Below are 15,180 nucleotides of genomic sequence, written 5' to 3'. Positions count from 1 at the left end.
CCAAATATATATTTTTTGGTTCTGAACATATATATATAGTAGATTTTTGCCTTTGAAGTATACTATGGGTAATAATGATTTGATTTTTAAAAATAGGAGAGAAAAACATGAGTTTAATACAATAGAAGAAAAACAAAGGATGTATATCTTAAAACAAATTGCTGTGTGAAAGAGCCATTCTTATAGTAATAAGAAAATGGGAAGATGCATTGTGTAGAGGACTGAGCTTCATTCAACACATCGTTCTTCAATCTGAATTCCTTCTTAATATTGGTTTTAGCTATTTGCATATGTTTTCTTAACTTATTTGTTTTTGCCACCTAAATAAACCTTTTGTCTAAACAACTTACCACTCTAATTATATTGTTTAAGTCTTGGTGTTGTCATTTGCATAATAAATTTTAGTGATGTACTCCATGGAGGATGCTTTACAGAATTTCTTGATATATATATATTTTTTTATCTTTGAATCACTGAAAGCATGTATTCTATTTAAAGCTTTAACATGAGATAAGATGAATTCACCTTAACTTCTCTTGGGTTTTCATCGCTGCTTACCATTCCTTTTGTTTATTCCTAATGGATTTCCTGTTATACCCTCCACCACTGTTGATAGAAATCTTTACCATTTTGCTCAAGGAGCTAAGAGTTTGCTCTTGTCCAACTCCTTCTGGATGGCTTATCTTCCCTAAAAAGAAAACCAACATGCACTCTGTTTTTGTCTTTTAATGCTTTCTCCAAACACCTGTTTCTGAACCAGTAGAGCCATCCTGTCCTCCAGGCTGAGAAAGTGTCTTAGACCCCACCTGTATTTTCGATCCTTTCCACCTTTCTCCTCTACTTGCAGCTCCAATTATGTCCTCTTACTTTTTTGCCATTAATTTTGCCATTTTTTTTTCTCCTATGGCAACCCATTCCAATATTTTTATCTGAAGAATTCCATGGACAGAGGAGCTGATGGCCTACAATCCATGGGGTCACAAAGGATTGGATATGACTGAGCGACTAACACACATACACACACACACACACACACACACGTACTAATACATTAAGTCAATAGATTTTTATTCAATTTTCTCACCTTGCTCGTGCCTTAGTTTTCTACTTTTCGCATTACTATGTGAAAAGGGACCCCTTGAAAGTCACTATTTTTATATATGCTTAGAGCAAAACTCTGATACTTGTTACTCTCTATCACTGAAAACCCAGCAGTATGTATTTTGGGGAGCAAGAAGTTCTAAGTTTCATCAGTTTAAAGTCTTCACTCAAACCACATACAGTGTTTCTTTGTGACACAGATGTCACAAGTCTTAACCTCTTCAGATGTCTCAATGTCTTAATCTTTTCTTCTTTCCTAAATAGCTTCATCTTTAGACCTAATATCTCTATCTCCCTTGGTTCTTCCTTATATAACATAAAGTCTGACCTTGCAACAACTCATTCAGACCCTGGTTTCCTTTATTCAGATGGTTCTAGTTTGTCAATATGTCCCATAAAATGCAACATCCAGAACTGGACACTCATTTTACTATACCATGTAGATGATAATGAGCTACACCCTTCCTTTTTCTGGAAACTATGTTAATTTAGACTAGTCATGATTTCCTTGCTACCTATAAGATACAGACTCACAGAAGCACATATCTGTACTGCTGAGAGTTCCAGTCCTGATTAATAACTATTATTAATGCTATAGGGTCTAGCATATTCCTCTGTCCATGGAATTCTCCACATTACCTGCCATCTGAGAAACCTGTGTTCAGGAAGCAACAGATTGGTTGCTGACATGGAAAAACAGACTGGTTCAAAATTGGGAAAGGAGTACGTCAAGGCTGTATATTGTCACCCTGCTTATTTAACTTATATGCAGATTACATCATGTTAAATGCCAGGCTGGATGAAGCACAAGCTGGAATCAAGAGTGCCAGGAGAAATATCAATAACCTCAGATACACAGATGACACCACTCTTATGGCAGAAAGCTAAGAGGAACTAAAGAGCCTCTTGATGAAGGTGAAAGAGAAGAATGAAAAAGCTGGCTTAGAACTCAGCATTCAAAAAATGAAGATCATGGTATCCAGTCCCATAACTTCATGGCAAATAGATGGGGAAAATGTGGAAACAGTGTCAGATTTCATTTTCTTGGGCTCCAAAATCTCTGTGGATGGTGACTGCAGCCACAAAATTAAAAGACTCTTGCTCCTTGGAAGAAGAGCTATGACAAACCTAGACAGGGTATTGAAAAGCAGAGACATCACTTTGCCGATAAAGGTCTGTCTAGTCAAAGCTATGGTTTTTGCAGTAGTCATGTACGGTTGTGGGAGGTGGACTATAAAGACAGCTGAGTACCAAAGAATTAATGCTTTTGAACTGTGGTGCTGGAGAAGACTCTTGGTGGTAGAGTCCTTTGGACAGCAGAGAGATCAAACCGGTCAATCCTAAAGGAAATCAACCCTTTTGATTGATTTCGGCACTATTCTGAAGCTGAAGCTCCAATTCTTTGGCCACCTGATGCAAAGAGCTGACTCACTGGAAAAGATTCTGGTGCTGGAAAAGATTGAGAGCAAGAGGAAAAGGGGGCGACAGTGAGATGATTGGATAGCAATCAACAACTCAATAGACATGAGTCTGAGCAAACTCTGGGAGATAGTGAAGGACAGGGAAGCCTGGCGTGCTGCAGTTCATGGGGTCACAACTTAGTGACTAAACAACACCTCCAATAGGGTCTAGGGATTCCTCTGTAACATTCTTCTAAAACTTTATTTAAAAATCAACAATACTTATACATGTATTAAACAAATATATAGTTATTCAACAGAGTTCATGCTATAGTTTCTTTTATATTTATTGCTTACAAAACAAGATAGTTTTGGATGGTTGCCAGCTTGCTTATTGAAGACGATTGCAATCTGGTCCTATGCCTCTTTATGTTGTGTCGTCTCTTAACCCTTCACTCCAATAGCCCTTCTGAAGTAATCTTCCTTTCCAGAGGAATCCCAGGATTGAAACTGAGGCCGTCTTTCCTCAAAACCAACAGTGCTAGCTGATTTCAAGTTTGTGTTGCTGGTTTTCAAGATTGTGTTTAAAACCATCTGTTTCCTCCTCTGCATTTAATTGATTTCGGAGAACTTAAGTGAGATTATATGTTAAATTTTCAAACATAGAAAAAAGGAAATGACCAACAATTTTATGATGCTTGCATAAGGCAAATGCCAGTGTTCATTTATAAGTGAGGAGCATCAAGCAATATTAAAAATGGCGTATATCATATAATTAGAGAATTATGTACTATTTAATAGACCACATTAGTTTTTTTTTTATATTTTGTAAATTTTTAGAAAGTAAATTAGAGTTAGTTTTGTATCTCTTAAATACTGATTTACAAGTAAGCGTGAATAAAGAACCTGTTCATTACTGCTTAACTGACATTCCTTTGTCTTTGAATCACTTGGATTAAAATTAAGCACTGGAAATACTTCTAATATTTTGTTACACTTTTTAAATGGATGAATTTTGGAAAAGAAATCAAACCTGACTTAATCTTGCTAAGTAGATAAATTATACAGTCAACTCTCGATTGTTCAAACTAATGGAGGGAAGGATGGAAAACTCATTCCTATTTCCCTGGTTCCTACCCCCTCAGGCTCTTTCTGAGAGCCTTACTGCAAACAAGTTCCTTGGCTTTCCTTTCCATCTTGACCATATTACATGCTCTAGCCTCCTATCCGGGTGCAGTGCAGTCTGAAAGATGGCTTCGCACTGAGTTGACAGAGTCACATATTCTCACATTTTGTTCTTTTTAAAGTCGGTGCTTTTTAAAATCAATGCTTTTAGGATTGCTTTTACACTTTTAAAATTCTCATGAAAATTTGATAACATTGCTAATATCCTATTATCTTGATGGCTCATAAAATTAATTTTGTATAAAAATCTTATCTTTTTGAATTACATTCTATAGATAATTATAACCTTTCAAAAGCATAACCTCATGGTACCAAACTGCTCTAAAAATGTAATATAAAATTTTTATGGGAGATTTTATAAAAATTTTTCCAACTCTTTGAATTCCCAATGTATGCAGTGTTTCTGAGTACTGTGTCATTGTTTGTAAAGGGAAGAAATGCTGAAGGAATTTATGTGTGAAAACAGTATGTTACATGTATATAATATGTCATTTTCTCTACCAATTAACTGCACACATTGTGCTATTATCCAGACATGGGCATTCATGGGAATGCATGTATCTGGATAACTGTGAGTTGAAATAAACACATCTGCCTTTTATTTCAATAGCTGCACATTCAAATGCACATAAGACATTTATTTGAATGTGACCTTCACATACATGAGAAAACATTGGTTTCAGTGTTTGGTTTTTTTGTTGTTGCTGTTTTGTTGTTGTTGGTTTAAATCTAAAGTAGGGCACAGCCTTATGGATAATGCTTCTCTGGAAGACTTTGCATGCAGAGAAAAGGAAATTCAAAGATAAACCCTATGAAAAACATTGAAATTGTTTTGTCTTACTATGTTTTGCCTCAGTATGTATTGGAGCCAGATTCTTATAAAACGTAGCAATACTTAACACCAAACTGTATACAACCCATAAACCAGTCTAGAATTCTGCCCATTTTACATTAAGTTAAATAACTTAATTATTATTCTTCCCCACCCCCCCCCAAAAAAATGCTAGTCTGTGATTTGCAGAATCCTTTTTTCTCAAGAATCTGTTTCCTTGAAAAGTGTGTTAGAATGTGTATCTGAACTTTCATGTTTTCCATTGGGCAGTTGAAGTTTTCGTGATAAGGCTTACTTTTAAGATCTAAGGAATAGTTATTTGTTACCCCTACGCATAACCCAGTTTAGGTGATATTTCTGGATACTTTTTTTTAATTGACATGAGTCAGAAAATTGAATCAGACTTTCTTTAGAAGTCTAAACTTTGAATTTCCTACTTTTCATTGCATGTAAACTATCAACCATAAATAATAGTGTCAGTTCAAGTTCTAGCTTGTATTTTGCATGTGAAAGCTATAAACAGTCTGTTGATGCTGAAAAGACTCTATAGCTATTGTTTTGCTATTGCCTAATTGTTAAATTTATAAATGAAGACTGATTTTATTTATGTAGACTTGTCTTTCTGTCTTAGGGAGTGAACTACTTTATGTCCAAGGGCATCCTTGATGATTCACCAAAGGAAATAGCAAAGTTTATCTTCTGTACAAGGACACTAAATTGGAAAAAACTGAGAATTTATCTTGATGAAAGGTAAAAAAAAATTTAATTTTTCATGAGAAAAGAGTTGAGGAATGCTTTTAATTAGTTAAGTTTTACTTTAAAAATCACAGTCATCTAGTTGTAAAATTGAGTGAAGACAGGGAAAAGATTCCTGTACCTTGCAAATCATTACTCTTGTGAACTTGAACTTGTGTGTGAGTTTACTGTTGTAAACATTAAAAAAAAAAAAAAGCCCAGGAAGTCCAACATCTTTGTGATAGCAAAGATCACAAAACCAAACATTTTTGAGAAAGTCGAAGCCTTTTTTCCTTATAACTAGCCCTAAGATCTAAGGGTTTGGTAGCTAAAAGTTCTGAATTTTGAAATTGCCCATATAAAAATCAAATAGACAAATTGTACCCGTAAACACAATCCTAGAGGTATAAGATGTGTATATCTGTGATACAGTACACAAAAAGTGTCATGTAAAAGTGTGAAAATTCGAAAAGTATGATTTAATAGTGTGCTCTCCAGAGACAGTGTCTGATGTGCTGTCCTGACTTGATAGTTATTCATTTGTACTCTTGAATTCTGGGTATCAAGGACATAAAAATATTGTGGAAATATTTTGATATGACATCACCATAAACTATGGTTTTAAAAATTATAGATCTCATAGTAATCTAAAGAATGTCTCAAAAATAGGTTTACCTTTTCATTTTGATTCTCTTTTTTTTTTAAATTTCTCATGATTTTCCAACAATTTGTATTTATTATATGCCAGGAACTTTGCTAGAATTTGTAGTATGCAGTTGATTAAAACATAATCCCTACCTTTGAGGGGTGCACAGTTCAGCATATTGGTCACTGAAAAAAATTTCTTACATAAAGATGGTATCATTAACTCTTTTTGTTCTGAAATGCTAGGTACCTATGGATTGGCAGGGTTTTTTTGTGGAAAAACCTGATTTTTCTGTAAATATTTTAGACTTTGAAGGACATATGATCTCTGTTGCAGCTACTTATAACTATGCCATTGTCTCATCAAAGCAGACATGGACAATAAGTAAACAAATGAGAAAAGCTGTGTTCTAATAAAGCTTTATTTATAACAACAGCCCATGGGCCTCTGTAGTATTTGGCCCACTAGCTGTAGTTTGCCTGTCTCTGCCATAAGCAACTGGTAGAAATTAAGATTATGATCATACAAACATTGTTGAGTTTAGTGAGGATTGAAGCATACTGTAACAAAGCATGATTGTGCTGTGCTTAGTCAGTCATGTCTGACTCTTTGTGACCCCATGGACTGTAGCCCACCAGGCTCCTCTGTCCATGGGGATTCTCCAGGCACGAATCTTCCCAATCCAGGTATTGAACCCAGGTTTCCTGCATTGCAGGCAGATTCTTTATCATCTGAGCCACCAGGGAACCCCAAAGCATGATTATTGGAATGCTATTGATAATAAGTATATATGTACATATGTACACAAATTGTAAACAACCTAAATGTATTTCATTAGAATTATGTCCTTAAGGTGGGATACTGTGGAGCCATTAGAATGAATGAGTTAGATCCATGTATAAAAACACAGAAAGCTGTTCATATTATACTAGGAAATAAGCAAAAGCAGATTCTAGAACAATATAGGGTATAGATAGACACTTTAAAAAGCTTCACATCAGCAGTTGTTACCTCTGGCAATGTGGATTGGTATGGAAAATGTAGATTCTCCTTATTTTCAGAATTAAAAAGGTAAATAATTCTGTTGATCATATGGATTTAGCCAAGAAGATTCTTGAAAATAAGTTAACATTTTTCTGAAAAATTCATTTTTTCATTTCAGAATTAAAATTTCTAGTTCACCTTGTTTTTTGTTCTATTCATGAAAGATTTTTTAAAATTGTTTAACTTGATAATCATACTTTGATTTTTTTTAAACTTTTAAGACATATATGCTTTATAAGACTGGTAATAAATAGTAAAGTATTTTTATCCAAAAAGTAAATAATCTATGATTTTTCCCATCTCTTTTTAATAGAGAAAAGTTAACTAAAGCTGTACCTTTTTCTTTTTCTACTAGGAGAGATGTCTTGGATGACCTTGTAACACTGCATAACTTTAGAAATCAATTCTTACCCAATGCACTGAGAGAATTTTTTCGTCACATCCATGCCCCTGAAGAGCGTGGGGAGTATCTTGAAACACTTATAACAAAGTTCTCACATAGATTCTGTGCTTGTAACCCTGATTTAATGAGAGAACTTGGCCTTAGTCCTGGTAAGAATATATATAGTGAATTCTTTCCTTCTCCCATTCCCATCTCTGGGTAAAAATAGTAGTAAATGAGACATTTTCCTCACTCTGGGGAAAAATGCTTCCCATAATTAGAAATACTTGTTTCATTGCTTCTAGCAGTGACTAGTTTGTCAGAGCTATTATTTACATGTAGTAAATATACTGTTTTAGGAGGAAAGTTACACTTAGATATGTAAATTCTTACTTAAACATTGGAAATTTTTTACTAGTCTAATCAAAATCTTGAGAAATTATTTTTAAAGCTTTTAGTAATACACATATTACATAGGTAACAGCTAGAATTTTTCTACTAAAGTGTATTTTTGGTATAACTAGTTTTCACTCTTTGTGTGTATATATATGTGTGCATGATGTAGCCTGAGTCATCTATGTATTTTTTCATGTAATGCAGCTTTATTTCTTTCTTCCTGTCAAGAATGTTGTTCTTATCTTATTACAGAGATTACCAAACCTTTTCCTAGCATACGAAATTTGTTGAACATGCTTGTGTAAGACAGTCTTTATTAAGACTGCAAGATTCTGAAAAATAAACACCATAGTAGTAGTAGTAAGCAGTTGTAGCAAGTATCATGAGGATAACAATAAGCATCAACTATTGCCCTGAAAATATATAGAGAAGAAAATATTTTGCTGCATGGGCTCATGTATAGCAATCTAAAGATGTACTTTTGAGATTAATATGTAAATTCAATAGAATTTTTGTAGACCTTTTATACATATCTTAAATAAGAAGAATAATTTTATGAGATGTTTACATTTTATTTTCTAGTACCAAGTTAATACATTTTCTTGTTGTGTAAAATGCTTCCAAATTAAATTAGGCTTCTGTAAAAGCGTATGTAAATAAATATCTTACTTTGTTTTAATAGGATATACTGAGAGTACAAATATATTTTATGGATAGTTGAATGGGAATATCACATTCGAGAGCAAGAGGAAAATAAAACCAATTCTGAAATTTTTAAATTTAGAATGACTTTTCACTAAAAACTCCTAAATTACTTGAAGAAAATGCTCAATGAATTGGTGTTTGGATAATTGACATCCCTGTTTGCCCAGGAGATGAGTTTTCTAGGACACAAGACTTTCATCACCAAATTGGAAAAGGCCCAGGCAGTTCTCTTTAATTTTAATCTAATCTTTTGGAATTACGAACACTTTTCTTTTGGGACCACTGTTTAATAACCAGCTAATAATTGGAGGTGTTTCTTTTTCCTTCCAGATGCTGTCTATGTACTGTGCTACTCTTTGATTCTACTTTCCATTGACCTCACTAGCCCTCATGTGAAGAATAAAATGTCAAAAAGGGAATTTATTCGAAATACCCGGCGTGCTGCTCAAAACATTAGTGAAGATTTCGTGGGGCACCTTTATGACAACATCTACCTTATTGGCCATGTGGCTGCATAAAAGCACAACTGCTGGGACTTCAGCTTTTAACTGCAAACTGAAGCTACCCAAGGACCTATTTAGCAGATATGGGGTGACATTAGTGCTGGTCATTCTAGCCTCTGTATACAATCAAGCTTGAGTGTACAACTTTTTTTCTTTTACTCTTTTCTTTTTTAGTGACTTCTTTGGGGAACTAAAGAATTTTGCAGAATTTTTCTTAATTTTGCTTATCATGTTTTGCACAAAGCAGAGCCATTGTCTGACACAGCTGTTTAAGAATGTTAAACTGACGTTATATTCTAAAAAAGATGGTATATTTGTGCATTAGATTTTGCCTGAAAACTTTATTCATTTCCATTCTTTTTTAAAATACCATGTAATATGTACATATTTAACTAAAAATTTATAATCATAATTATTTTATTGTAAAGATTTTGACTAAAGCCTTTCCTTTTTCTCTCAAACTGAGTTCTGAGATTTATTTGATAAGAAATTACAACTGTCTTCATAAAAGTTGCATCTAACCTGGATAGAAACCATACCAGCTTCTCTTTCCAATCTTTGAAGAGTATATTTGTCTCTATGCAAAACAGGCACTTATTTTTAAAACATAAATTCATCACCTGACTTGATTTTTAAAATTTCTGCCTTAGTTAAGTCTGAAGTCCTTGAAACCATAGCAAAACACATTAAAATCTAAGGTTTCCACACATAAGAACAAAATGCTATTAGAACTTATATCCAAAGTAATTAGTCAGACCTTACTATTTTAATTGTGATGATTTCAGCTCTGAATCAGCTGGGAAAGAAATCTTGTGAATGATAGTGAACTGTCTTTATTCACTTATTCAGTAAATATTTATCAAGGGCCTTCCATGTGCTAATATTGTGCCAAGTATTCTTGGTACCTGGAAGGGACTCTGCCTTCACAGATGTTATGAGATTGGGTCATGAGAGAAAAACTACTGATTGGTGCTAAGTCACTTCAGTCGTGTCTGACTCTCTATGACCCCACAGACTGTAGCCCACCATGCTCCTCTGTCCATGGGATTCTCCAGGCAAAAATACCGGAGTGGGTTGCCATTTCCTCCTGTAGAACTACTGCTTAATGGAAAGCAAATGTATGAAGTAGATCTTAATTAACATCTTAATTAACAGTTATTTAATCATTAAAACACTTAGCATTGGAGTGATAAAGAACAATGCATGTATATGGTAAGTCACAAATGCCCTGGAAATGTCTCTAGATGAAAAGTATCAGCTTTGGCATGATACAGCTGCTATGTTTAGGGGGAGTGAAATGGGGGAGGGGGAGCCCCTTGCTGGAAGTGTAGGATCCTGGCTTACAGATCTTGCCCTATTATTACAACTGAACAATGGACTACAGAATTTTCAAAAACAAGATAATCAAAACAGCTTTTTTGAGAGTCAAAGGGACTTTTAGGCTGGTAGTAAACACTTTCTAGGGTCTTCCCAGGTAGCACGATGGTTAAGAACCTGCCAGTGCAGGAGACTTGGGTTTGATCCCATGGGGAAGGGAATGGCAGCCCACTCCAGTAGTCTTGCCTGGAAAATCCCATGGACAGAGGAGCCAGGGGGGTTACAGTCCATGGAATCACAAGAGTCGAGCACAACTGAGCACACAGCACACACACACAATTTCTAAGATTCCAAAGCAAATATCTAATTATGTTTCACACGTACATAAGTTTGAATTCCACGACAAAATAATTCTAATAAATGTCTTTATAAATGCCTCACCTATGTAAACCAAACCCATATTTCTTTTTACAAGCTATTCTTTCTGATATCCTTAACTCTTTTTTGTATCTAAGGTCCCCCTACTATCATAAGATCCACTTCAAATATAATTTCTTGGTCACAGCTATCAAAGACTGTCTCTATTATACAGTATATACCACTGGTGTTAATTAATTTTCTACATGTCCAACTTCTTTATCAAACTGTAGTCTTACTAAGGTCAAGGATTACTGTTAGTCTGTCTATTCTATTAGATTCTATTCTAAGGCTTGAACTAGGCAAGTGGTGGAGGAGTTAGTGAGAAAGAAAAAGTTTTTAAAAACACACAACTGAAAATTGATAGGATTTAGTGATTTGGAAGAAAAGTTTCTAATATGAGGATCTGCTTATTCTATTATCAAAGGTAACTAGTAGGAAAACCAACCAGTGGAATGAAGTGGAAAAGATAATGATTCTAATTTGGGGATGTCTTGAATTTGAAAGTATCAATAGAACATTGAAGCTAAAGAATAAGACTAGATACGTAAGTTTGAGGGTGATTAGAATTTGGAGTATGCTATACGAGATGAAGCATGAAGTCCGAAAACAAAGGTTTGTAAAAACTGTAGAAGGACCAGGGAATAATGGAATCCCAAGAGCTAGGGATTCAAGAAGGATGCTGAGCTTTGCATGTGTTGCAGCCCAGTAGATTTGTTTTTCCATTTACACTCAGGCCTTTTTTGAGTTCTTTGAGGCTAGAAAACAATGGTAGTGCTAATGCCTTTTGTATTGTCTCTGGCCAAACACCTCCTTGTTCAGTGTGTAAATCCGAACTCTGCTGAAACCCCTAAGAGTGCTTATGGTCCTCTGCAACTCAGACCCGTCTACACTTTCCTTCCCAGTAAGGGCTCTGCTGTTTCAAGCCCAGAATACACCATACCAACTGCGTGCTGCTAGTCCTCCTTCCTATACACCATCACCACTTATACTTTAACATACAGTACAAGTTCTATTAAGAAAAGCAAAGGGAGAATGTGCTTGAAAACTTTTAGAGCCTCCAAATTTATCATCAATGGGGTTTTTTTCTAACATTATTATTCTGTCCAAACTAACACTCTCTAATCTCATCTGTTCTACTTTCTCTCTGGAAAGCTTATAATCCCTATTTACCTGTTGAGATGTTATTTGCCCTTCAAAGTCCCCTCAGACTCTTTTGCCTCCAGGGCAGCTTTCTCAATTCTTGCAGGTGGGAACTGTATTCTTAGATCTCCCTCAATACCTAACTAACATAGACCTTGGCCCAGAAGTAGTTTCTCAATAAACCCACAATTGTATTATTCTAGCCCTGGTTTAGTTTCTAAGTATACAGAAAGATGGCTTTACTATTTGCATTTCAGAAAAATACATCCAGACCTTTCAGGTGTACCCATTTTACAAATCAGGATGTATTAGAGTTAACTCAAAATAATGCAGATTCAACCTATATATTATTCTAGTGAACATTTTCTTAAATGTTAGTATTAATAATGCAACTAACTGACTATGGTTTCTTTCCAAGAATTGTAAGCGAATATGTCTACTTTAGGAAACCATCCTAAGGAAATAAACCAAAACAGAGGAAGGGCAGTAGGTACAGTCTTCGTCACATCATTGTTTTAATAAAAAAGAAAAAGAAACAATTGGAATGCCCCAAACTTGGGCTGTTCTAACAAATAATAAATATTTGAGTTTATACTTGACACCAGAAACTAAGGACTGATCAAGTAGACCAGAACACATCCTCATGACTATGATGCCATGATGTTAATAATGTGTTAGCAGTTGTAAATTATGGTAAATATTTAAAAGGATATTGAATTACATATATACACACACATTACAATCACTATGTAATACAAAGCAAAAGCCTATGACTGGAAAGAACAGATTGGCACACAATATACCAAAATAGTATGGATAATGAAATTTTTAAAATTTCTTCTTTCAAATATTCTCAAGGGTCATGTATTTTAGACAGAACAAAATAAATTCTTTGAAGTATTCAGAAAATGATAGAGTGTTCCTAATTTAGCTGGTAGAGTTTCCCTTCATAATGTTTCCATGCATTTTTATTCAAAGCTTGTTTTATTTTTAAAAGACACTTGGTTGATCTGTTAAATCATATCTGGATAAATGTTTTGTTTTCAAGCTTAGAAAAGTGGATTGTTTTGTTTTATTTTTGTCTCATCAAATTAAAGACCAACAAGAGAAAGATACCAAATCTTTACAGAGGAAATTTTCATTTGTTTAAAAAAAAAAAAAATGACTTTCTTCTTGGCCTGGTCGGACAGGAGGGTTGGATTTAATTTAAAATGATTAATGAGATTTTGTCAGGCTTCTTGACTTTACCCCACTGCAGTTTGTCAATGCAACAACCTGGGAAGCAGGACGCCACTCTGTCGCCCAAAACCACTCTCTGGGGAGAAAATTAACTGGCAGAACTAGTGCCAGGCACACATCAATGGCATCGTCTCTCGGGCATTGACAGTTTAAAAGTCTCAATTGGAAAATGTATGTTTTAGGAACACACATACCTGGGATGTTTTCAGTCTCTTGCAAGTGGTTAATCGCTTTTTAAATATTTAAGTGTTGATGTTTTCCAAAGGAAACTATTTAAAGACAAAATCTTTACTAATATATCCCTTTTCCCTAAATCATTTTAAAAATTCAACAAACAAGGAATCCTACGATCTTGGGATCATTTTTTTTTTTTTTTTAACTTAAAGAATTAAGGTGGAGCTTTAAAAAAAAAAAAAGTGAAATGATTTTTCACTTTTGAAAATGCTTTTTAACCATTAGCATGACCAAATTTTAGCATCAAGTTTTTGCAATAAGCTATAAATTTATGATCTGACATAGTACACTCCTCTTTTACTTGAGTACTTTTATTTTTAAATAGTCAGGGATATGACTTGCTAAAACAGAGTTGCTGAATGTGGCTAGTTATTGGGGGTAAATGCAATATGTGTTTTTGCTTTGTTGTTTAATTAACCACATAAGGAAACAATGCTAATGTTGGTCTCTCTTCTTTAGAAATAACATAATGTCTACTTGCCAATTTTTATCAGAGCAAAAAATTAGCAAAGAGTGCTTTCCTATTCACAATATCAAGATGGTGATCTCTTCTGAACTGTGTGCCTGTAGACAATCTGAGGGAAAAAATTCTCAACCAGAGCCAGGCTTCCCGTGACTGTCGGCTTCATTCCCATGGTAGGAAAGCTGAGGAAAGTACAGAGAAGTGGAAATGCCTTGAGCAGTTGATCAAGACTGCTGTTCTTACAAAGAGAACAGTAAAAAGCAGTATGTGTGATCTTAGTTCCCTGACCAGGGATCAAACCCAGGCCCCCTATTTGGGAGCATGGGATCTTAGCCACTGGACCACCAGGGATATCCCATAAATATTAATACATAAATAAGTTTTGTTAACTGAAGTCACTTTCTACCAGATATTTTCAGTATTTGCTGCTTGTTTTCTTTCTGTTATGCTAAGTGGAACAATAATTTTCCCTTCTCAGCAGTTTCTCTTTTTATTGACTCAGAATGTTTCTAATACTTTCATGATTATTACATCAAGTTATTTAAAACTTTACTATAGCTAATCACTTGGGCATGGTTTGCTCTTCTAAAGTTATTCTGATGCATTTTTTTGTTTTTCTATTCAAGGAGAATTTCATTTCTCACATATTCAGGATCACTATAGTTCCCCAGTATGTATAATATGACATGAGTTTACAGCAGTACATTTTACATGACAGTGAAATTTTCATTTAAATATTTAAGTAAGCATTTAAATATGGCTCATTTTGTGCAAGGAAGGATTTAACCAGGTGCTGTAAAAGAAAGCAAAAGCAAAATCAAAAAAAAACTATGCCCTGCCCTCGAGAGCTTTGCTGGGAGGAGGATAACCATTATCACATACAATTCTACAATACTTTATATTTACCACTGCAACTTTGCAGGGGTCTGGAGATGTTATGTGAGTTTTGGAGGTTAATGTGACCATTTATAGGGATCAGGAGAGACAGACCCCGAGTACATTTGGTATTTTACTAACCATAAAAACTTTGGAAGATGTGTTAAAAAAGCTTTCTTTAAAAAAAAAAAAAAGCCCCCCTTAAAAAGATAAAACAACAATATGACCCAGCAATCCCACTCCTGAGCATATACCCTGAGAAAATCATAATTCAGAAAAACACATACACCCCAGCGTTCATAGTAGCACCATTTACCATAGCCAGGACAATGGAAGCAACATAAATGCCCATCAATAGACAAATGGATAAAGAAGATGTGGTACATATATACAATGGAGTATCAGTCGGCCATAAAAAGAAACAAATTGGATATTTGTAGTGATGTGGATGAACCTAGAGTCTGTCACACAGTGTGAAGTAAGTCAGGAAGGGAAAAAAACAAATGTTATTGCATATATGTGGGCTCTAGAAAAAGGCTTCAGATGAATCTATCTGCAGGGT

General features: G+C 34.7%; 1 protein-coding gene across 1 annotated transcript in view; it reads left to right on the top strand.

The window, feature by feature from the left end:
* Nucleotides 1-9,390, top strand: part of FBXO8 (F-box protein 8) — a 39,478-nt gene extending 30,088 nt beyond the window's left edge. The window contains exons 4-6 of the mRNA XM_027548969.1: nucleotides 5,150-5,268; nucleotides 7,299-7,495; nucleotides 8,757-9,390. Of these exons, the coding sequence (XP_027404770.1) occupies nucleotides 5,150-5,268; nucleotides 7,299-7,495; nucleotides 8,757-8,944 (504 nt within the window). The 3' untranslated portion in view covers nucleotides 8,945-9,390. The remainder of the gene's footprint in view (nucleotides 1-5,149; nucleotides 5,269-7,298; nucleotides 7,496-8,756) is intronic.
* The last annotated feature ends 5,790 nt before the right edge of the window (nucleotides 9,391-15,180 follow it).

This window comes from Bos indicus x Bos taurus, chromosome 8, assembly GCF_003369695.1.
Source record: "Bos indicus x Bos taurus breed Angus x Brahman F1 hybrid chromosome 8, Bos_hybrid_MaternalHap_v2.0, whole genome shotgun sequence".
Taxonomy (NCBI): Eukaryota; Metazoa; Chordata; class Mammalia; order Artiodactyla; family Bovidae; genus Bos; species Bos indicus x Bos taurus.
This window is presented reverse-complemented; position numbering and strand designations above follow the sequence as displayed.